This window comes from Lupinus angustifolius, chromosome LG20 (genome assembly GCF_001865875.1).
Source record: "Lupinus angustifolius cultivar Tanjil chromosome LG20, LupAngTanjil_v1.0, whole genome shotgun sequence".
NCBI lineage: Eukaryota > Viridiplantae > Streptophyta > Magnoliopsida > Fabales > Fabaceae > Lupinus > Lupinus angustifolius.
Window position 1 is genome coordinate 589,401 of NC_032028.1, and position 22,127 is coordinate 611,527.

The 22,127-nt window shown below is 33.6% G+C and overlaps 4 protein-coding genes and 1 long non-coding RNA gene across 7 annotated transcripts; 3 read left to right on the forward strand and 2 right to left on the reverse strand.

Moving 5' to 3' along the window:
- On the reverse strand, nucleotides 76-11,583 carry LOC109335581 (S-adenosylmethionine carrier 1, chloroplastic/mitochondrial-like). The gene is made up of 12 exons (XM_019571722.1): nucleotides 11,537-11,583; nucleotides 4,560-4,678; nucleotides 3,977-4,059; nucleotides 3,545-3,621; nucleotides 2,761-2,851; nucleotides 2,438-2,491; nucleotides 2,268-2,363; nucleotides 1,901-1,990; nucleotides 1,456-1,507; nucleotides 776-837; nucleotides 468-548; nucleotides 76-372 (listed from the first exon to the last, which is right to left on the reverse strand). The coding sequence occupies exons 1-12, from the start codon at nucleotides 11,566-11,568 to the stop codon at nucleotides 256-258; spliced, it is 954 nt and encodes a 317-aa protein (XP_019427267.1). The 5' UTR covers nucleotides 11,569-11,583; the 3' UTR covers nucleotides 76-255.
- On the forward strand, nucleotides 769-1,405 carry LOC109335587. Its single transcript, XR_002106215.1, has 2 exons — nucleotides 769-865; nucleotides 1,350-1,405. It is a non-coding gene; the product is annotated as an uncharacterized LOC109335587 (long non-coding RNA).
- Nucleotides 6,384-10,244, forward strand: LOC109335580 (probable choline kinase 1). The gene is made up of 9 exons (XM_019571721.1): nucleotides 6,384-6,488; nucleotides 6,605-6,688; nucleotides 6,851-7,240; nucleotides 8,401-8,522; nucleotides 8,608-8,803; nucleotides 8,904-9,021; nucleotides 9,120-9,167; nucleotides 9,656-9,756; nucleotides 9,882-10,244. Exons 3-9 carry the CDS (start codon nucleotides 6,887-6,889, stop codon nucleotides 10,032-10,034), a joined length of 1,092 nt encoding a protein of 363 aa, XP_019427266.1. The 5' UTR covers nucleotides 6,384-6,488; nucleotides 6,605-6,688; nucleotides 6,851-6,886; the 3' UTR covers nucleotides 10,035-10,244.
- On the reverse strand, nucleotides 10,948-14,760 carry LOC109335586 (ran-binding protein 1 homolog a-like). The gene is made up of 4 exons (XM_019571726.1): nucleotides 14,531-14,760; nucleotides 14,285-14,436; nucleotides 14,059-14,122; nucleotides 10,948-10,962 (listed from the first exon to the last, which is right to left on the reverse strand). Exons 1-3 carry the CDS (start codon nucleotides 14,680-14,682, stop codon nucleotides 14,112-14,114), a joined length of 315 nt encoding a protein of 104 aa, XP_019427271.1. The 5' UTR covers nucleotides 14,683-14,760; the 3' UTR covers nucleotides 10,948-10,962; nucleotides 14,059-14,111.
- On the forward strand, nucleotides 17,842-22,065 carry LOC109335807 (probable LRR receptor-like serine/threonine-protein kinase At1g34110). 3 transcript variants are annotated; one of them, XM_019571993.1, is made up of 3 exons: nucleotides 17,845-17,952; nucleotides 18,081-21,113; nucleotides 21,384-22,065. In XM_019571993.1, exons 2-3 carry the CDS (start codon nucleotides 18,284-18,286, stop codon nucleotides 21,764-21,766), a joined length of 3,213 nt encoding a protein of 1,070 aa, XP_019427538.1. In that variant the 5' UTR covers nucleotides 17,845-17,952; nucleotides 18,081-18,283; the 3' UTR covers nucleotides 21,767-22,065. The 3 variants fall into 3 exon arrangements, with proteins under 3 accessions (XP_019427537.1, XP_019427538.1, XP_019427539.1); XM_019571994.1 differs by having other exon boundaries at nucleotides 17,847-17,937; XM_019571992.1 differs by having other exon boundaries at nucleotides 17,842-21,113.

Below are 22,127 nucleotides of genomic sequence, written 5' to 3' on the forward strand. Positions count from 1 at the left end.
TCCTCTTTAAATTTAAAGTAAGTATCCTTTGCAATTGCTCTATTGTTTGGAATAATATTTTTCTCCAAAAACGTAAATAAAAAATAAATTATTACATTTGTTAGAGCATGTGCATGGTGTGGCTCTGAGAGGATTGTTCAGGCTTGATACTTGCAGACCAAATGAGGAAGAAGCTGAACAAAAACTGGTTCAATGCAATCATGAAAGAAAAATATGGATTTAGATTAATCCCTGCATGGAAGTAGAAGAACAAACTCAGTTATGAGCCTCATCTTGTGTGTGCTTCTGAGCAAGAACTTGCTTTGTCTTCTCAAGTACACTAAAAAATATTGAACCTCCTATTCCTATCCACAAAACTCTTGGCCCAATACCCTGCACAAGAATTGACATTTAACATAGTTTTAGACTCCCACATAACTATTTTGGTCAAAAAGAATGCAAAGACTTAATCTCACAATGGGTCATACCTTAAAAAGAGTATGAGTTCCTTCTTCTTTAACTATTTTACTCACACAATCCAAAATGCCTTTGTAATGCTTTTGTGATCCCTGATGTTAGAGAGAGGAGAGTAAATATCAAATGATCCCTTAATAAAATTACTTTAAAATTAACTTGAAAGATTGGTTGTGCTGATTGGCAAGAGTCTATGCAAGTTTCACTGCTAAGGATATTTGTTGTGAAGGAAGATAGGTACTATAAGTGGTTATTGTGTACAACATTTTGGTAAAAAAAAACTGCTCCAGTTCAAATAATAGAAGTAAAAAATTGTCTGTACCTGAACCATTAATCGGGTTTTTACAACATCGAGAGGGGTTGTAACTGCTCCAGTTATGGCACCTATAAGGAATCAAACATACCAGTTTCAGTTCAAACAAATTAAGCTGATAGCAAGAGTGATGATCAAAATATATGGAAGAATTGAGAGAGGGAACCAGACTAGTTAATATATAGCACTTTACTTGTAATTATTATTGATGATTGAAGAGGGTAAAGCTTGTAGTACAAGTATATAGTTCAAGAGTACGGCTAATATAACCAGGTGAGATGATTACAAATATAAGATCTTTACTTACTATACCAACATAGTAAACAAACTTTAAAATAAGGTGGGAAAAGCAAAGGACTGCTTTGAGGTTAAAGTTGCCAGTAACAATGCTTCCTTGCACATTGGTTAACCTTTCTTTGGGAGAAGGGTAATTATTAGTTCAGCATTTTTCTAACAGTGAAGCTATCTTCGACATAATGAGACTTTTATTAACGTGTAGACCCACTCGATCATTAAGTAATTAAGCTTTTGTAGCAAGTCATGGCAAAGAATAGGAAAATTCACAGGAATTTAGCGGTACAAGTTTGTCATGAGTTCCAGAAACTAGATAGTATGTGCAGACAGTGGACACTAAAATAACAAAAAATCATAAAAACTTCAATACAAAACTTATAATGAATATGAAGTACCAGAAAATGCCCCAAGCATAGCATTCTCTGCATCTTTCAGGTCTCTTTTTGCCTGCAATGAAACAAAAATGTAGAATCAATTCCTTCAAGGGAGCCTTTTTTGAGGATAGAAATAAGAGATTTTATTCGGCTAAAAGAGGGTGAAATAAAACTATCTGATCGGAGAACGAGGTATCCTCCAAAATAGAGGGAAAAAGATTCAGGAAGTTCTGAACTAATTAGAGCAAAATATCTGGCAAATTGATGCCAACAATCCAATATTCAATTTACTATTCATTTGCAAAATTCAAATGAGCATAACCCAATTAGTTTTTGGCAATACTTTTCTTCAACCCATAGACAATGCGATATAAATTTACATGAGCAGAATGCTTACTTTGATTTAAAACCCATGGGAACTTTGCAAAAATCCATACAAAAGCATAGATACTTCGATTAAGCTTACCGCTATTTTATACCCAATACGGAGCTGCTCATAGATGCAAAATTGTATGGCATCAAACGGTAAATCTCGCAATAAGAAAGATCCATATCCCTACAATATCAAAAATAAAAACTGTCAAGGCATGCAAAATAAAAGACCCATATGATATCAAATAGTATGTAAAATGGAGGGAAAATAGAAAAATCTGTAAAGACATCATATCTCCACTCTTTCACACAAACAAACATGAAACTTCTTTCTGGGGTGTGAAATTGAATAAAGAATACCAACCACAACAAGATCTCAAAGCCTTAATCATATACTACCTTAAATACGCGAAAAATAATTAGATGGTCATTGCTAAGATATGCAATTAAGTAATACATACCGCATAAAGACCTTTAAAACCCTCATTAGAAACAATAAGACGGACAGCATCCGGGGCTGATCTAAATTGGCCAGTTTGCATCCTTTGCTTGACAACCTGAAAGACATTAATCAATAACAAGTTTGAGGGAACGGGGAAAAAATCGCAATGTAAGAAGTAAAGCTTCTTACCTCAGTTGGAACACGAACAAGAGAAGAAGCAGCGCCACCAATAGCACCTGCAGCCTATATTAAGCTTAAGAATATCAGAATAATAATAATAATAAATATGTAAATCAATAATCACTAATAAATTTCAGGACTTTTACTCGTCTATATCTGTGTATATGAACTCAAATATATTTGTGTACCCTATGACTTACCTCAACTAAATCTCAGAACATCAGCATATCAATATACAAATATTAAAAAGTAAAACTAAAATAATTCTGAAAGGGGCACAACATAGGTAATTCGAAATAGACCAATTACTTTTTTAATAAAGAGGAACTTACAAAATGAGCCACAGCACTGAGATTATCAGGGAGGGACTTCAGCAATTTCTGCTTTGTGGGTTCATACACGCCAACAAAAATTGCAGAAGCTCTGTCAAGGGTAGAAGAATAGTCTATCACGCATTTGTACCACACACATATGCATATGTACCTCACACACATAGTCAATCAAGAACCGGTATTTTTGCCAAAAATAATAGAGTGCTAAAGGAAAATCTGTCCTGAAAAACTATCTTCTCCAAATAGAATGTACGTGCAAACAAAGTTTCCCAGTGCATAAGAGTTAATGTTAAGTTAGCATGGCATCCAAAGATTAGTTACTATGGTTACTCAACAGGAATGCTGATGTTAACTCGGCACTTGACATTGTCTGTGCTTTTGCATATATCATCACAGACATCAGTTATCACGGGACAATATTGGTAGCACATTTGTTTTATAATACAGGCTCAAATACATAAAATAGACCATTTTTCTATGCAAACATACAAACCACCTTTACAGGAACTAAATGATCATTTTATCCCAATCAAGTAGTTAGAGAATTTCTAGTGGGTTATTAGAGGGCACAAAAAGATTCTCTGAGTCAATTCCTAATAAATGAAATTAGAGACTAAAAACTTCTTAACATGAGTTCGAAAGACAAACTATACTAGCTAATTAGCTTTGACCCAGATAAATTTGTGAAGTGAAAACCTGAGAAGGAATAAATAATACGGAAATCAATCCATGTGATTTACGAAGGATAAAGTATATATGAATGTTGAAAACAAAATCCACTCACGGTAAGACACCAGCAAGATTTCCGGCCAGTCCAGAATAGAGACCCTTCAAAATAATTTCTCCTCCACCACGGACAACCTGATGAAGATGGAACGAGATATAAAATCCAAATATAATGTGACTTAAAATTAGATATTGAATAATTGGAACTTTGACATAAGCATAAGGTGAAAAGATGCATGTTAAGTAATATTTATAAAACTTATAGAATTGGAACTTTGGCTTGAGCTAACACATGGAAGCCTAACTAAAATAGGGAGTGCAATAGTAGCATCTGGAAACTGCATTTGGGACCTACAACAACACATGTTGCCTCTTATATGACAAATCATGTAATTATTTCCTTGTCTTAGTATTCCATCCCTTCTCCGTAGACAGATATAAGCATAGACTAAGTATAATAAACATTTTACAGTCAACACACTTAACTTACCTGTAGTCGAGTTTTGATGGTATCAATGGGGTATAAAGCTGTTTCCACAATGACGCCAGCAACACCTCCAGCAATGCAACCATCTACAATATTCATAAGTATGTCATAGAGCACAGTATTAACAATACAAAAGTAAGGAGATACATGCTAAAATGCAATGTATGACCAGTTTGAGTTCAACGCAAGACCCTAAATTACGAAAGCAAATTATCCATACGACTAGAAACATCATCAGTCACTTTTCTTGTCGATAATGAAAAAAAATTGGGGACATCTAAACTAAGAAGACATCACTGGCCACAAAAGTTATAATTATCAATTCAAAAAGGATATATGCATGAGGAGAAAATTTGTAGATGTGTTATGTGTTGAATTACAATTTCAAGGTTTGAACTTGAATCAACTTGCTACCCCTAATAACAACATTTTTTAATCAAATATATCTATACAGAAGAGTTATGCATAATGCCACAACATGAAAGACTAGGCCAATCAATTAAACCCCAACTAACCAAAGGTTTGTAATTTTTATAAATCTTTATCTATGCATCTACACAATGTTGAAGTTGAATACATTGCATACCATACAAAACACGCAAGAAATCAACTTGCTTTTTCTCTCCTTCAGTTATGGACATGAAGAACTTATCTGGATTCTTTTGAGTGCCCATTTTAAACTTCAATGTATCTGTATAGACAAGTTTTGAATAAGCCTGAGACTCCTTCAAAAAATGAAAATGAAATAGACACAACAAAATTGAATTTTGAGGAAAACCCATGTCAAACCTGATCCAGTAACACCAAGTTTGGTCCTTTTGATAATGAAGAAGGGAAAGAGGGTTATGTTATGTACTTGTGTTGTGTACTTGTGTTGTGCTGAGATTATTTATTTGTTTTTTTACATGAACCAATGAATTGCGTGTGATTGCTAAGTGTATCACGTGCTTTGCACTCTTAAGTGTATCACTTGTAAAGAAGCTTCTAGACCAACTAGGGTTATTGCTAAAGTAACATAGTCCTAATTGAGTTTAACATAGTCCTAATTGAGTTTAACATAGTCCTAATTGAGTTTGTGTGGTTATGAGTATTTGATAGGATGTGGTAAGCCACAAACATAATTGAGTTTGTAACTTCCATGAAAATTGCAGCTCCTTTTTGTTTTTCCTCTATAGTCAATTCATTCATTAATTAAATGATGTTAAAACTATCGTAGTTTTTCATTTCCTCATAACATTTACTCTCACTCGTTATTTTTCTTATTAAGATATTATAATGTATCTCTATTTTTAAATATTTCGGTTTGATTCTACAACAGATTAATTTTGGTGTATAGTGTAAGTATAAATACTTTTTCTTCCCAAAGACAACTCAAATGGTCGAATTATAAAACATAAATTATGATCATTCATACTTTAAAATTTGCATAGTTTATCATCTACTTTATGCAGTAAAAAAAATGTACCTATAAAAATATATAAGCAATTATTATATATTAGCTTTTTGGTAATAGATTATTATGCAAATCGATATTTTTAAAATGGTAATACATAATTAAAGTAAAATTTAAGAAATATAAGTTTTATATAGATACAATATTAACTATCTACCAATGGATTTTGTATGTTGATATTCCTACTCAAATGTCTCCACATACTCGTTTTCAACGCTCATTGAGAAAGGGATAGTTGTTTAAATTATTTATTTGTAACTATATGTATGGTAGTAATATTTAGATGATATTTTGTATTTGTCTGTAATATATTAATATCTATTTTATTACTACGTTATATCAATATATTCATTTTTATTTATACGAAATTTAATATCTCCTTTAAATTTTTTGATGTATAGATATTACTAAAATTAAAATCACAAAATAAAAATATAATATATCAATTAATGTCTCCTATAATAAATAGAGTCATGTTCTTGGATCACCCAGTCCGTAATATGCATACTTATAGCGTGATCCCACTAATTCCTTACCTGCACAAAGAAAAAGAGAGAAGAGATTGAGAAAGTGTAGCAACTCGTTTTCCACATATATTTTTACACCGCAGGAAATCCTGTCTGAACTGGAAAAATTCACAATACTCGAATCCTAGACTTTGCTTAAAAGAAATCAAAATCATGTACCATTTGAACTAACGTCAATCTTCTATTTTCTTAAGCTTTCACTATATTTGTATATTATCTTTTACTTTTAATATCTTAAACATCTATTCTTATATTATATTTGACCCAATGCCAAAAATTATAGCCATATCATAGTCACAAATATGATATAGTAGTGACAGGTAGCCACAGTTTTCTTGGTTAGTTGCTACAAATTATTTGTAAGTGAAATTTTAAAAGAAAGTTATTGGTCAACACACAAATTACGCGCTGTTATAGAGTGTGACTTAGTCAATGCTAGTTGTGTCTCTCCCTTTATATATGTCTTCAAATGCAACACAATCTTTGCACTTTCACAACTAAACAACATTACTGTCTTCATCACTCTGTTTCTTTGGTTAGTTCCTAACTACCTATACTCAATTTCTTTTCATCTTCCTTTTCCTTTTAATCATTCATATATGTTTACAAATTCTGAACAATTTTCTGTCTTTTTCACGCAATCTTATGTAGGAGGTTATTTTCAAACTTGTTTCTGTGTAACACAACACAACACAACATCCTCTGTTTCCAATTCTGAACATCTCTGTTTCATAGGTGAGTTTCTAAAAATACTCAATTTTAAATTTTTTTCTTTAATTATTCAATAATACCAAGAGGGACATTAATTTTTTATCTTTTATCGCAACTGGGTTGTTAATATCTTTCACTCCATATGTGTGCATGCAAAATAATTCTAAACTCTGCTCTTTATTTCAGATTCCTCTGTTTTTCTTTGATATTTTTTGATAAAGGATGGCCATAAAGACAAATGAATTTTTGAAAAGGTGTGGATCTGAGGAAGAGATAATGGAAGTTATTTCAACAGTGGCTTCAGATTTAGGAGATGTAATCGATGATGTGAATAATTTGGAGGTGATTCCAATGAAGGGTGCAATGACAAATGAAGTATTCCAAATAAATTGGGCAACAAAAAATGGTGATGATGTGAAAAAGGCTCTGCTTCGATTATATGGTGATGGTGTTGATATATTCTTCAATAGAGAAGAAGAAATTAGAACATTTGAATGCATTTCAAAACATGGTCAGGGTCCACGCCTTCTTGCTCGTTTCACCTCTGGTAGAGTTGAGGAGTTTATTCATGCTAGAGTATGTCATTTTCTTTTCTTCTTCTTTTAACTATCATCGTATAAGTTTTTTTTACATATCATTCATCATTGATTTATTAACTATTATTAACTCTAAAGTAAAAGTAATACAAACCGATGGTGGATGATGGGATGACAGTGTAAAAAAAAACTTTACATTGATAATCCTAACTTGTTTGTACACATAATCCCAACATTTCAAGTCTTAGTATGCAGAAAAACTATCATTTTCATTGCTAATTAATGATTTACTTAATAAGTTGTAGGTCTCTCTAATAATTAAGTAATTATAATTTGATATTTAATTACAAACTCATAGAAGGGTGAGTATGATTAAATAATTTTAATGAAATATTGGGAGTGATATATTTTAAAGAAAACTTGCATTAGGTAGTGAGACTTTGGTGGTTAATGTAATTTCTCCATTGTAAATTAGTCTTTATATTATTTTTTATTTGCAGACAAGTTTTGAGATGAGTCACTTTAGCAATTAAATTGTTATAATTATAGAGATGACAAGTGTCCGAATGATATCACATAATGTTATAACTAATATTTTCTTAACATAACGATAAGAAATTAAACATAGAAATAAAACACCAAATTTTAATTAGAAAGTTAAGTATTAAAAGTATTGAAGGAGTAATAGATTTAATTTTTAATGATATGTCAATATATGGAATAATAGATAAAAAAGACCGTTTACATCTGATTGTGGTAAAATAATATCATAAAAATGACTACAATGATTATTGGAATTGATGTTTGAGCTAGGGAGAATATATGCTTATTTTGAAAGTTAATTAGAATTTTCTTCTCCTATTTACTTTATTATTCTTTAGTCAAAGGTATTTTCCTCATTCTTGATGCTCCATTTTTCTTACTTTATACCCTTTATACTTTGGAGCAATGGAGGGTTAGCATTTCTTGATAGCTGTTATTATTCTTTGGTGTTCTTATAGTTTAGAATTAATTGATTAGGAAGAATCTTTAAGATATTCAAGTGAATGGTGTTGAGTCAATGGAATAAGATCAGGTGCAAAGTGCTTCTTTTTAGCACCTTTTCCCCATAATTTATCATGTTTAATCTGTTCCCTTTTCAATAAGTTTTTTATGCCAATTTTATTTACATTCACAGTGTGATGATTTTTCCTATTGTAGACTCTATCAGCAGTTGACCTTCATGACCCAGAAATATCTGCTTTGATAGCTTCTAAGATGAGAGAGTTCCATAGACTTAACATGCCTGGTCCAAAAAAGGTTCAGCTTTGGCACAAAATGAGGTAACTATAGATTATTAAGTCAATCTTAGAAACTTTTTTATTTATATGCAGAATATTAAATACTCTCCCAATGTTGTTTTACTAGGAATTGGCTTAGTGAATCAAAAACTATATGCTTCCCAAAGGATATAAAAAATTTCGGGTTGGACAACCTAGATGAGGAAATAGATATGCTAGAGAAGTTGTTATCTGAAGGATATGAAGATATTGGTTTTTGTCACAATGACCTACAATATGGTAACATAATGATGGATGAAGAGACAAGATCAATAACTCTAATTGTAAGTGGCTGCATGTTTTTAATTTGTATGGCAAATTGGCAATGCAACTATGATCATCTCTTAAGACAAAAAAATTTGTTCCTTTTTTTTAATGATACAGGACTATGAATACGCCAGTTACAATCCTCTTGCATATGACCTTGCAAATCATTTCTGTGAAATGGTGGCTGATTACCACAGTGACACACCTCACATTCTTGACTACACTAAATATCCTGGTAAGGATTTTTCCACAGTGACTATTGTGTTTTTTATTTTATGCCTATTGAGACCACTCTGCATTGCTAACATACTAATTTGTATTATGGTATACCAGAACTTGAGGAGCGTCAAAGGTTTATCCGTATCTATCTCAGTTCTGAAGGTTAGTCCAGTGACCTATTATGGTGTATATAAGTGCTTCTGTTATTTAATGAAAAAACTCAGTGAAATGAATAACTCTGCTCTTCAATTTGGTTGACTTGTACAGAATCAAATACAGCCATATCTCTATTTATTGTTTCTCTGCTTCTAGCATCTTTAATTCAAATCATCTTTGCATGGTTATAATGAAATTAAGACTATTTTTCTTCTGCTTAGGCTTGCATATGCTTACTGCTGAGACTAGTTAATTACTTATCCTGAACTGTATTCATTTATCATGAGTCATGAACTCTTTAGTGTAAGTGAGGCAAGTATCACTCTTCAACTTAATCCATGCCTTGTTAATGTCGCCCTAAGATTTATTTCATACAGACTATAGTAATGTCACATGTCAAAATCATGCTATAAAAGTTGAAATCATACCATAAAATATAACACATCTTAACTTTCTAAATGTACTCTCTTTTTTTGGCAATTTGTTGTACACAGGCAAGAAACCCAGCAATGCTGAAGTGGACCAGTTAGTGAATGCTGCAGAGAAGTACACTCTTGCAAACCACCTATTTTGGGGCTTGTGGGGACTTATTTCTGTAAGTTAATTTCAATTTTCCATGGTTATTCAAAACATGGTTACTTGTGTCTGAAGAATTCTAAGAAAGCTAGCTTATGTTCCTGTAAGGGAAATGTTGATGATGTGTTTTGAATGCAAATGCAGAGTTATGTCAATAAAATAGAGTTCGACTACAAGGACTATGCAAGGCAGAGATTTCAACAATACTGGAAAAGGAAGCCTACCTTATTGAACTCACCAAGCATAGTTTCCCAAGATGAAGAAATTGTGAATGATTCTCTGCCATCCTTCAAGTGATTACTGCTGGTCATGTCTTAGTGAAGTTCACTTTAGTATATGTATTTATAGTTTATAATATCGTCTAAATGTGTGCCTGATGATATGCAGCATTAATTATGTTTGTAAATAATATAATCATCAACAATGTGTGATGAGATTTTGACAAGTTTTACTAAAACTTGCTTATCAACCTCTCTCTTCTACCCATTTCACTAAACTTGCTTATCATATATCATTCTCTTACATTTTTCCCCTCTCCATCAGTCTCAAACTAATGGTTAATCAGCATATGATTTAGTTGTTTAAAAGGAAATGCTGGAAGAAAAAAAATGATGTTCCAGAATAAAAACCATATTGGGAAAAATTCATTGAAATGGTTTGTATCCAATACCTTTGTTTATTATAACTTTTACTGTTTTGACCCTCTCGACCAACATGACTCATGTAACATATATGTTGAATGAAAATAACAATAACAAACTCTTAGACCCCGAAAGCTCAAACAGTCAAGTCCAAGTTCAAACCCAACCTACCCCCTTCACTTGCTGACAAAGACTCAAAAGAGGACACAAACAGCTGATTTCTGTGGCAGTGAGACAGCCCCACCACGAAAGTATAGCACTATCCCAAGTTATGGACAGCAAAAACATCAACCACCAAACCTTGTCAGATTGCCAAAGTAGTATAAATAATATGAATATAGTACTCAAGCTGAGGAAGCACTCTTAAGCACTCTTCTAATCTTTCTTCTCTGCATCTGTTTTACTTTCCTTCCCTGGTGCAGAATCTTTTTCCTCAGACTTCTCTTCATCTCTCTTCTCTGAATCTGCCTTCTCTTCAACCTTCAATTCTGCAATAAGACTAGCCGTAGCAGCTGCATCCTTGTTTTCATCTTTCCTCTGGGATTCAGCAACTTCCTGGAATGTTTCTATGAAGCTTCGGGAATCTAACAGTAGAGAAAGCAAAGGTAAGTATTGTGATTTTTGGCCAGAGCAACACAAAACCGCTACTTAAGAAACTCCAACCCTCAGTCAGCGATTAGCCAACACAATATATTATCCCCATAAAACATGAGAAAAGGCAAAAGAAAAAGAAAAGCTTAAAAGGTAAACATCATCATGCACTCAGTCATCATTAAATAGGACAAACTACAAAGCATTCTCACTCTGCACAGAGAAACTGTTATACTTTGACATTGAAACTTTAAGACAAACATACACAGATAGAATGGGTGTGCTTGAACCATATTATCAATGAAAAAACAATTTTCATCCAGTCAACATGCCAACACCAAGAACATTGTTGACAAAATCACGATTTATCACATAAAATCGACGATTTTACGATTTTTAAGGCCCCTGGCGATTCAGATTACACGTCAAACTCGTATAGAGGTGGACTCAGTAGGATCAACGGGGAAAGGTTGCAAAAATTGTGGAATCGTGCGATTTCACTTGATTCAGCACTTCTGGCCTTTTCCAGGTTTTACACGTTTCACCTATGAAGCACAGATACGGATACGTGTATCGGATATGATACGTATCTGATACATCGACACGCATTTTTCTAAAATGTAAGATACGATACGTTCAGGGATACGCGTATAAATTAATAAAAAATACATAAAATATGATAAAATTATAAGCGTAAATCCTCTTCTTCTCTCATACCCTCTTTCTTCTCTCCTACCCTCTTTCTTCTCTAAGAAATAAAGGTAAGCCCTTTATTTATCTTCTCTATTAATACTCACACATCCTCTTCTTTTTATAAACATACTAAGTGAAAAGAAACTAAGAAGTAAGAAAGGTAAGTTTTTTTTTGTTTGCTCTTCACAACATACCTATGGCGGTAGAGGCAGTAACACTAAGCACCGGCCGCCGACGTTATGGATCGGATGTGGTGTAATGGTAAGTTGGTATGACTTGACCTTTAAATAAGTGGGTGTTTATTGAAAACAAATCTATCTTATCATAAAAACGAATCTATATATCCTATATTTTATTGAAAACGAGTCCGATACGTGTCTTGATATTTATTTTTATTTTTTTATTTTTTTTATTTTTGGATACTCTATGGACACGTATCCTTCGCGAATCTGAGCGTATCCGTGTCGGATACGTGTCAGACACTAACACACGAGGATATTTGGCGAATCCGTGCTTCATAAGGCCCAAAGTATGGCGTAACCTAGATTTGAGCCCAAAAAACCCTAAAACCCACACTTCAACCTCTCCCCTAAACCTAAAAAACCTGTGTACTTGGTGAGAGTGGTAGAGTGGACAAATGCTGGCTACAACAACGGTGACTACAGGGTTTAAGTCTTCTTCCTTTTTCGATATACTTCTTTGTATCACACTCTCCATTGTTTCACGATGGTTTACTGTCGTACCGCCACATCAGTGAGGTTCTATACCCACAACCTCTATTATATCTTCTATGTTGTATTCTGTTTTGTTTTATTGCTCTATTTTTTTAAAGCCTTAGGTTTAACTTTGTACTCAACCTTAGTTTAGAATATAATAACATGTCATTGAATTATAGGTTTCTTTATTAGTTACTATATATCACATATGAAAAGATAATTGGAGTGTTGTTGATTGATGCAATTTGGCAAAATAGATAAACATTTGGAAACCCAAATATTTAATAACATCGTATTTTCCAATATATCCATTATATAATATATTTATATTCTTCAACATTTTTTTATCTTTACGTATGTATATGTATTTGTTTTTTTAAATGTTTGGTAGGATCTTACGATCTGTATTACGATCACACGTTTTACGTGTTCATCTAACCCTTCCGATGATGTGGTTGTTTTATAGAACTCAAGGAATCACACAAGAATCGATGAATTCAATGAATAAGTGTAGGAATTCCTATAATTGAGAAAGGAATTCGAACTTTCTTATTAAAATCAATCAAGAATTACAAGAGTTTGCTTTGAAGAAGGAAGAAGAAGTTTTTGAAACCTTCTAAAAATGGAAATCTGTTATTAACTGTCATTTGAAAAGTTTCTATTTATAGCCTAATTCCTAACTAACTTGAAACAGAATTACAAAGGCTACAAAACAGAATTACAATTGCTACAAAATCACCCTTATCATCCGATCTTACGTAAGATCTCGATCTTGTCAACTATGACCGGGAACATAAAAAGAACTGCGATCAATTTTAAGGTCCATAGAACAAATTGTGCCTAATGTGAATTTTTTTGTTTTCTTTAAGACAATTAAATAAACAAAATAGAATGTACAATAATAGTTAAGATATTAAATTCTGGCTTAATCATAGACAATTGTAACCAACAAAATATAGCTTAAGATAAGGTGAAACAAAGATCTAGTAACACAAAATACAGGTTATATTACAAGAAAAAATGAAAAGGTGCTAAAAAAATGAGTTGTCATGATAGAATTCCAATTATTTAACATAACTCATTCTGTGAGATATCAACAAATTTTGAATTGCAGGGATTAAACACATATGGACCAGTTAAAAATCCATTGTTATGAATCTGAACTATTGATGTAATTCTTTTACATACCATTGTCTTATCAGATTTATACTAAAAGATATTTATAAATTAAGCATAATTTATAACTATGGATGAGAAGGAGAAGACATACAGTGCAATGTTATTTCATGGCCATAATACAGTTCAAACTTCAAACTGTTCTATTCACCATAAACTGATCAAAAAACTATAGCAGACATTTGTCATGGGAAACCTATGAAAAGACACACATGCTAAAGAGCCACTAGGAAAAGAATAAAGCATTGCTTAGTTGGTCAAATCTGGGAAATAAAGGAAGATGGATGCAATCAAGTGACTAAAAACCAAATGCAGCAGAGGGGCATACTAAATTAAGATTGCCAACATGGTTGTCACTATGATCAAACACAAATTGGCAAGTGAATGAATATCAGCTAGGTATGACAGAGAATTCCAGGAAATCTATATGTAAAATAAAATGAGCAACAAACATGGAATAACAAAAAATGTCTAAACACCAGCAACTATAAAAAGCATACTGACTTTCAATAGAAGGGAAACGAATGCAGAAAAGCTCATCCTTGAGTTCATCACCATCAGCAAAGTCCTTAGCATGCCAAACACAAGATTTCTCGTTCCCAGCATGCTCTTGCACACTCATCGTAGGCAAAACTGTCATAATCAAAATCACAAATATAACAAATCTCAAAAACCTAATCTGATGAAACATCAAGATGAATATGAAGGTGTTAAAAAATAAAATACTTACCGAGATGATTGGCGCATATCTTAAGAGTTTTGGATTGCCTCATGAGAAGCCTAACCTTGCCAGTAACCTTATGCTTCAGAAACTTAACTGTTCCAGCGCCTCTCTCCTTCCATTGGTTTCCATCTTTATCGAAACGATAAAGCTTCGATTTCCTACGCATCAATCAAAAACAGATTCAATTGATATTCGCCAAAACCCTAAAACTACAGAATGTATTAAAAATAATGGAATACGAAGCATATATACAGATCGAGGATAGTGTCTTCATTTTCTTCGCCAGTGGTAACGGAAACCTCCTCGAGCCTGACGATGGGAGCGACCTGAGCTCCGGTGTCCTCTTCGTCACCGGCGGCGGGTGAATCCTCGTCGTCGCGGTGTTCATGATCGGCGCTAGCCATGTTGGAGATGATAGTAGTTAGAGTGAAGGAGGGTTTGGAGAAACAGTGGGGTTTAGGTTGTATACTTGTATGTTTGAAGCAGAAGCCGAAAACAGAGTGATTGATAAAGACATTTTTATTCTTTTATAAGTAATAAAATAACAATTTTATCATTAAAAACACATATAAAATTATATATTTGTCTCTCTATTAATGGAAATAGTCATTATTCGAGTGAAATAATGCCAAATGATGAATGAATCTGTAACCACTGGGCCCGGCCAAATAGCTCTAATAAATAAGAATTTACATTTTATACATTAGATTAAAATAATAACCTTTTAAGTAGTATTTGGGTAGTATATTCTATTCTTCATCTATTTTTACTTCAATGTCATTCTAATAGAATATAAGTTGAGACACCGTTTAGAACATTAAATCTTTCTTCCAATTCATTTCATAATGTAAAGTTTAAACAAACAAATTATTGTCAAAGGCGAATAAAACGGATCCTCTCGATCCTAAATGAAATAATATCATAAAAGTCTAACACAATAAATCTTTTATTCCCTATGTGCTAACTCAGTTATCGAGCAAAAGCTGATAAAAATTTTGAGCTTCATATAAACCTCAAACAATGATAGCTCATTGAGTCCCAAGAAAAAATACTTATATGAAACCTATTATGTAAAAATATATGTTTTATGGTGGGTTCTCATCAGTTTCGGGTTACTCGAAACCCGATGGGTTCGAAAATGATATCATTGTTTTTAATCCCACTTAATTCAGGTTCAAGTTTGAGTTTTGAATTTTTGGGTTAGATAAGTACAAACCCGACTCCGATCTGCCCCATTGTCATTCATAATACTTACCCTTTAAAAAATAGTTTTTCCAAAATATTATTGCACGTTTAATAAATATGTATAACTTTGTTTTTTATTGTCAAAGTTCTACATGAGTACATGCTGTACTTGTCAAAATTTGCAGAGTTATACATTCATTCAGTCTATATAACACATGTCACATGTCATGAGAAGAATGATGAAATTTTGGAGTTTTAAGCATAAATGAATAATTCAAACTCATAATTCGCACCAAGATTCATGCTCATGTTATAATTAAGACTCAGTTACTAAGGATGTGTTGGTCAAAATGTTAAATGATGTAAGATCTCACTACATCGTTAGAATGACAAAAATGGTAATGATTCGATTAATTTTTTATCCAAAAAGGATTATGGAATACCTTTGATACCTTTAATTTCTTAAAGGATGATTCCCATTTTTATCATGTACTAAAGCAAAAGATTAACAAAATCCATAATACTATTTTATCATGTACTAAAGCAAATAATTCATTATACTAGCACTAGTCTACTACTATTGGTATCTAGAAAACAAAAATTCAACAACATTACTTAGCTAGTTATGTCGTTTACCCATGTCACACATATACTTTGATATTTTCTAACATATTTATAACATGCTATAATTGTTTATTTTTTACACATATTTAGGAAGTGCGGCTTGGTTCAATTGATACATATTTGATTCTCCTTAAACAAGGTCTCAGATATGAGCATTGTGGATGAAAAAATACTCGCTGAGAGATATTTCTGACTCAGACATGATTGCTCCAGGAGGATAAAAACAAAAAAAGGTTGGGGGCACTAATTAAGACAAACAAACGAATTCATTAATAAGAAAATTGGTGTACTAATTGAGAATCTGAGTGAGAAATCTGGCACCTCCTATTGCCATTATAGGGTTGGGGGCTCCATGAAACTCAAGTGTAATAAAAAAATGAGGCACATACAGTAATTTTGATGAACCTGAAGCATTCAAAATTGTTTATTGTCCCCACCATAATATAGAGGGTTACACACCAAGCATGTGGTGTGCAATTTTGCATCATTTTTGTAGTGTTAATCAATACACTTAGTACATAGTACTAACTATTGCTTACCCCACACCTCCATCCTCTAGTTGGTTAGGGTTTTTATAATATATATTGTTAGTGTTTCACATTTTGAGATTGTCCATTCCGATAAATATCGTTCTCAGAAATTGAACATGTAACTTTTTTTGATCTATGTGGGATTTAACGAAATTTTACACTAATAAAACAACGACTTGTTGGTTGCTTTAATCTATAAGGATGCTTAGGTACTTGATCTTAAATAAATAAAAAAAAAACATGTATGCTAAATCCAACAAGGGCAATAAGATAATGACCGGGATTATAAAAAAAATACATGGTAAGGTTTCTAATAATATTACCTAAAAAATGACTGGGATTATAAAAAAACAAGCATGGAAAAATGATCCATAAAAGGTTCTCAATTCTAAAAAATGGTGACATTGATGAGAGATAGCCTCGTAGAACTGAATTGTAAGAAAAACAGTGAAAACCGGGTACACATCTGTAGTGGCATATCTTAATTTATTCAACCAATGACAAACTAATAGCACGTGTGCTGACATAACTTGTGGTATAGCAGATGTGCTCCCGTAAAAATCTATGCCTTAATAAATAATCCTTAATCGTTACCTGTGCCCTAATCTATTCCAAAATCTTCCCTCTCTCATGTGCTCCACTCCCAAAACAAACCCACCTCCTCTTTCTCGCTAATCAAGTCACTCTAACCTTTCTTAATTCCATCTTTTCACAAATAATCACTAACCACATTATTATTTATAAGATAATCAATAAATTTAAGTGCTTTTTTACTTAATAGTGAGACTTATCTATCTTTTCTTTATACTTATTTTATTAATAATTTTCTTGTATAAAATGTATCTACGTATAATGTATGAGTTATTGAGTTTTATACTTCTAATTTGTGATTACATTATCCACCATTCACGTTTTATTATCATTGATTCTTTAAACAAGTAATACAAATATAAATAGTTTAAGAATGACATTGAAATAGTTTTGCTTACTCCAACCCTTTAAACTTTCACAATCTCCAACTCTTTATATATATATATATATTATGTTGTGCCTTGGCACCTAACTCTATTTTCCATAGAGAGAGAGAGACACACACAGCTCTGAATCTTTTGCTATTGTCCCAATCACACATCAACTGAGATTGTCACAACTTACCACAATACTAGTACTATACAAAGATGTGTATACTAAATGTGAGTGAGAGTTTTTCAAAGTGCTTTGAACCCAATAATGGTGAATACACAAAAAACTACATGAATAGCAGCATAGTTAGCATCATCATATATGCTGGTTTTGGTAACAGATAGAGATATAGTAAAGGTACTTTCTGTTAAGGTAGAGATATAGATACCATTGTTGTTATTCACTGTCCATTCATTTGACTACAAATCTATAATATCTCAGGTGTATTATCTTCCTTCTTAATCATACATATGATACTGTCTCTTTTGTTTCACATGCAGGTATTGAATATGTTTGTGTGAAACTTAAGCATCTTACCTCAACACCAATCCTTCTTCACATGCATTTTGTCTCATTCAGTGGACTTTTTCTAGATTCAGTTTATGTTTCATTTACCACCATCATCTTCAATAGCTTAGAAGATTGACATAGTGAACTTATAACCAAACCTTGTTCTTTATCATTACCACTTTTCACATTCCAAATGGAAAATACTGTTCCTCATAGTGTTACCATTCTGTTGTTATTTTTGTTCTGCCTCACCATGACAAAGATAGAAGTCACTTCTCTCTCACATGATGGAGAAGCCCTTCTTTCACTTAAGTCATCACCTTCTGTTCTCTCTTCATGGAACCCTTCAAGCTCAACACCATGTTCATGGAATGGCATAACTTGCTCTCCACAAGGTAGAGTTATTTCTGTCTCTATTCCAGATACTTTTCTTAACATTTCCTATTTGCCTCCTCAACTATCATCTCTATCAATGCTTCAACTTCTCAACCTCTCTTCCACCAATGTTTCTGGCTCCATTCCACCCTCTTTTGGCCAACTATCACATCTTCAACTCCTTGACCTCTCCTCAAACTCTCTCACAGGTTCCATTCCTGATGAACTTGGAAGGCTTTCTTCCCTTCAGTTTCTTTTCTTGAACTCTAACAGATTAACAGGAACCATTCCTCAACATCTTGCTAATCTAACTTCTCTTCAAGTTCTTTGCCTTCAAGACAATCTCCTCAATAGTTCAATCCCATCACAGTTAGGCTCTTTGATATCTCTTCAGCAGTTTAGGATAGGTGGTAATCCATATCTTACAGGACAAATTCCTTCACAGTTAGGCCTACTCTCCAACCTCACCACATTTGGTGCAGCTGCTACTGGACTTTCAGGTTCCATTCCATCTACATTTGGTAACTTGATTAATCTCCAAACATTAGCACTTTATGATACTGAAATTTCTGGTTCAATACCTTATGAACTTGGTTTGTGTTCTGAGTTGAGAAATCTTTATTTGCACATGAATAAGCTCACTGGCTCTATCCCTCCTCACCTGAGTAAGTTGCAAAAACTTACTAGCATGCTCCTTTGGGGGAATGCATTATCTGGACCAATCCCATCTGAGATTTCAAACTGTTCATCACTTGTTATATTTGATGTCTCTTCTAATGAGCTCTCAGGTGAAATACCTGTGGACTTTGGGAAGCTAGTGGTTCTGGAACAGCTTCATCTATCAGACAATTCACTCACAGGTCAAATACCATGGCAGTTAAGTAACTGCACAAGCCTTGCCACAGTTCAGCTCGATAAGAATCAGTTATCAGGTAAAATTCCATGGCAAGTTGGCAAGTTGAAGTTTCTGCAGAGTTTTTTCATGTGGGGTAATTCAGTGTCTGGAACCATACCATCCTCTTTTGGTAACTGCACTGAACTCTATGCACTTGACCTCTCAAGGAACAACCTCACAGGTTCTATTCCTGATGAGATTTTCAGTTTGAAGAAGCTGAGTAAGCTTCTTCTTCTTGGAAACTCATTAACTGGAAGGCTTCCACCAACTGTTGCAAATTGTGAATCTCTAGTGAGGCTGAGGGTTGGAGAAAACCAGCTTTCAGGACAGATTCCTAAAGAGATAGGCCAACTTCAGAATCTGGTGTTTCTTGACTTGTACATGAACAACTTCTCTGGAAGCTTACCAGTGGAGATTGCTAACATCACAGTTCTTGAGCTTTTGGATGTGCATAAGAACTACCTAACTGAGGAGATTCCATCTACGATCGGTGAACTTGAAAATTTGGAGCAGCTTGATCTCAGTAGAAACACTTTAACAGGTGAAATTCCTTGGAGCTTTGGAAACTTGAGTTATTTGAACAAGCTCATCCTCAACAATAATTCACTAACAGGATCAATTCCAAAATCCATTAGAAACTTGCAGAAGCTGACTCTATTGGATTTGAGTTGCAACAACCTTTCTGGTGGCATACCTCCTGAGATTGGTTATATTACAAGCTTAACCATCAGTTTGGACTTAAGCTCAAATGCATTCACAGGAGAAATCCCAGACTCAATGTCTGTTTTGACACAGTTGCAATCACTTGATCTTTCTAATAATATGCTTCATGGAACAATCAAGCTTCTTGGTTCTCTCACTAGTCTCACTTACCTCAACGTCTCCTACAACAACTTTTCAGGCCCTATCCCGGTAACTCCATTCTTCAGAACTTTATCTTCTAATTCATATCTTCAGAACTACCATCTATGCCAGTCCGTTGATGGAACTACATGTTCTTCAAATTTTATTCGGAAAAATTGTTTGCAATATGCAAAAACCATAGTTCTGATATTGGTGATTCTAGCTTCGGTTACCATAATTGTCATTGCATCATGGATTATAGTAACTCGGAGTCATAGATACAAGGTTGAAAAAAATTTGGGGATATCAGGTTCCACATCAGAGGATTTCTCTTATCCTTGGACCTTCATCCCATTTCAAAAGCTAAACTTCAGCATAGATAACATCTTGGATTGCTTGAAGGATGAGAATGTGATCGGAAAGGGTTGTTCTGGCATTGTCTATAAGGCTGAGATGCCTAATGGAGAGTTGATAGCAGTGAAAAAGCTTTGGAAAGCAAACAAAGAAGATGAAACTGTGGATTCTTTTGCTGCAGAAATTCAGATTCTCGGTTATATCCGGCATCGAAACATTGTGAAGCTCCTAGGATATTGTTCTAATAGAAGTGTTAAGCTTCTTCTCTATAACTTCATCCCAAATGGTAATCTAAGACAGCTTTTAGAAGGGAACAGGAACTTAGACTGGGAAATTAGATACAAGATTGCTGTTGGAACAGCTCAAGGTCTAGCTTACCTTCACCATGATTGTGTACCTACAATTCTCCACAGAGATGTTAAGTGCAATAACATACTTCTAGATTCCAAGTTTGAGGCATATCTGGCAGATTTTGGTCTTGCAAAGCAAATGATTTCACCAACTTATCATCATGCAATGTCCAGAGTTGCTGGTTCCTATGGTTATATTGCCCCAGGTATATATGTAACTTTCTTAACCTTTCCTTTAACTATTTAAATGTTTACACCCTTTACATAATTTACAAAACCAATTCTCTAAGAGCTATTTATTTCAGTTCATTTTTATTTGACTAAAGAATATTTGTTATATGCCATCCAAAGTAGTAGTAACAATATGCATAAATTCAGTTCAGTCTCAACAATATTTTGGATCAACATTTATTGTAATGTTTTTGCTGCTGGTTTAAATTCCAAGTTCTAACCATGTGCTGCTATCATCAATGTAGAGTATGGCTACTCCATGAACATAACAGAGAAGAGTGATGTGTACAGTTATGGAGTAGTATTGCTAGAGATACTAAGCGGGCGTAGTGCTGTTGAATCTAATGTCGGAGATGGGCAACACATAGTTGAATGGGTTAAGAGGAAGATGGGAAGTTTTGAACCAGCAGTGTCAATACTAGATACAAAGCTCCAAAGTCTATCAAATCAAATGGTGCAAGAGATGCTTCAAACACTTGGAATTGCTATGTTTTGTGTGAACTCTTCCCCGGCGGAGCGACCCACCATGAAGGAAGTGATTGCACTGCTGATGGAGGTGAAGAGTCAGCCTGAAGAAATGAACAAAACTTCTCAACCTCTAATAAAACAATCCTCAAATCAAAGATGATTTTTTTTGTTCTTAGTTCTTTCTTTTACTTCAGATGGTTAGTGATTGAATTACATCTATTGCCAGATGAAAACAATGTGCTGTAGTATGGAAACTTTGAGAGTAGAAATCTAGTTGAAATGATGTTTAATTAAAACGGATATTGTTGTTTGTACAGTTTTTGAAATATAGATATCAATTGTCTTGCAGTTTGGGATGTCATGTGAAGTTGTAGTAGTAGTGCTTGTATGTTTGGAACATTTTACTGCTGAATAACATGCTAGCTCATGTCATGTTTTCTTCATGCTAATCCATGTCTTACTGATTTGTACAACCCTATATACTTGACTGCTAGGTCGGGGTGAAGATCCTTTCGAGTACG

Bases quoted from the DNA above. Each gene is read 5' to 3' on its own strand.
- LOC109335580 (XM_019571721.1), top strand. From the start codon at position 6,887: ATGGCCATAAAGACAAATGAATTTTTGAAAAGGTGTGGATCTGAGGAA. The intron at 8,804-8,903 runs GTAAGTGGCTGC...TTAATGATACAG, and splicing joins CAAGATCAATAACTCTAATT to GACTATGAATACGCCAGTTA. The intron at 9,022-9,119 runs GTAAGGATTTTT...ATGGTATACCAG, and splicing joins TGACTACACTAAATATCCTG to AACTTGAGGAGCGTCAAAGG.
- LOC109335581 (XM_019571722.1), bottom strand. From the start codon at position 11,568: ATGTATCAGATACGTATCATATCCGATACACG. The intron at 4,060-4,559 runs GTATGCAATGTA...TGAATATTGTAG, and splicing joins TTTCTTGCGTGTTTTGTATG to ATGGTTGCATTGCTGGAGGT. The intron at 3,622-3,976 runs GTAAGTTAAGTG...CATCTTCATCAG, and splicing joins CCATCAAAACTCGACTACAG to GTTGTCCGTGGTGGAGGAGA.
- LOC109335586 (XM_019571726.1), bottom strand. From the start codon at position 14,682: ATGGCTAGCGCCGATCATGAACACCGCGACGACGAGGATTCACCCGCC. The intron at 14,437-14,530 runs GTATATATGCTT...ATTGATGCGTAG, and splicing joins GAAGACACTATCCTCGATCT to GAAATCGAAGCTTTATCGTT.
- LOC109335807 (XM_019571992.1), top strand. From the start codon at position 18,284: ATGGAAAATACTGTTCCTCATAGTGTTACCATTCTGTTGTTATTTTTG. The intron at 21,114-21,383 runs GTATATATGTAA...TCATCAATGTAG, and splicing joins CTATGGTTATATTGCCCCAG to AGTATGGCTACTCCATGAAC.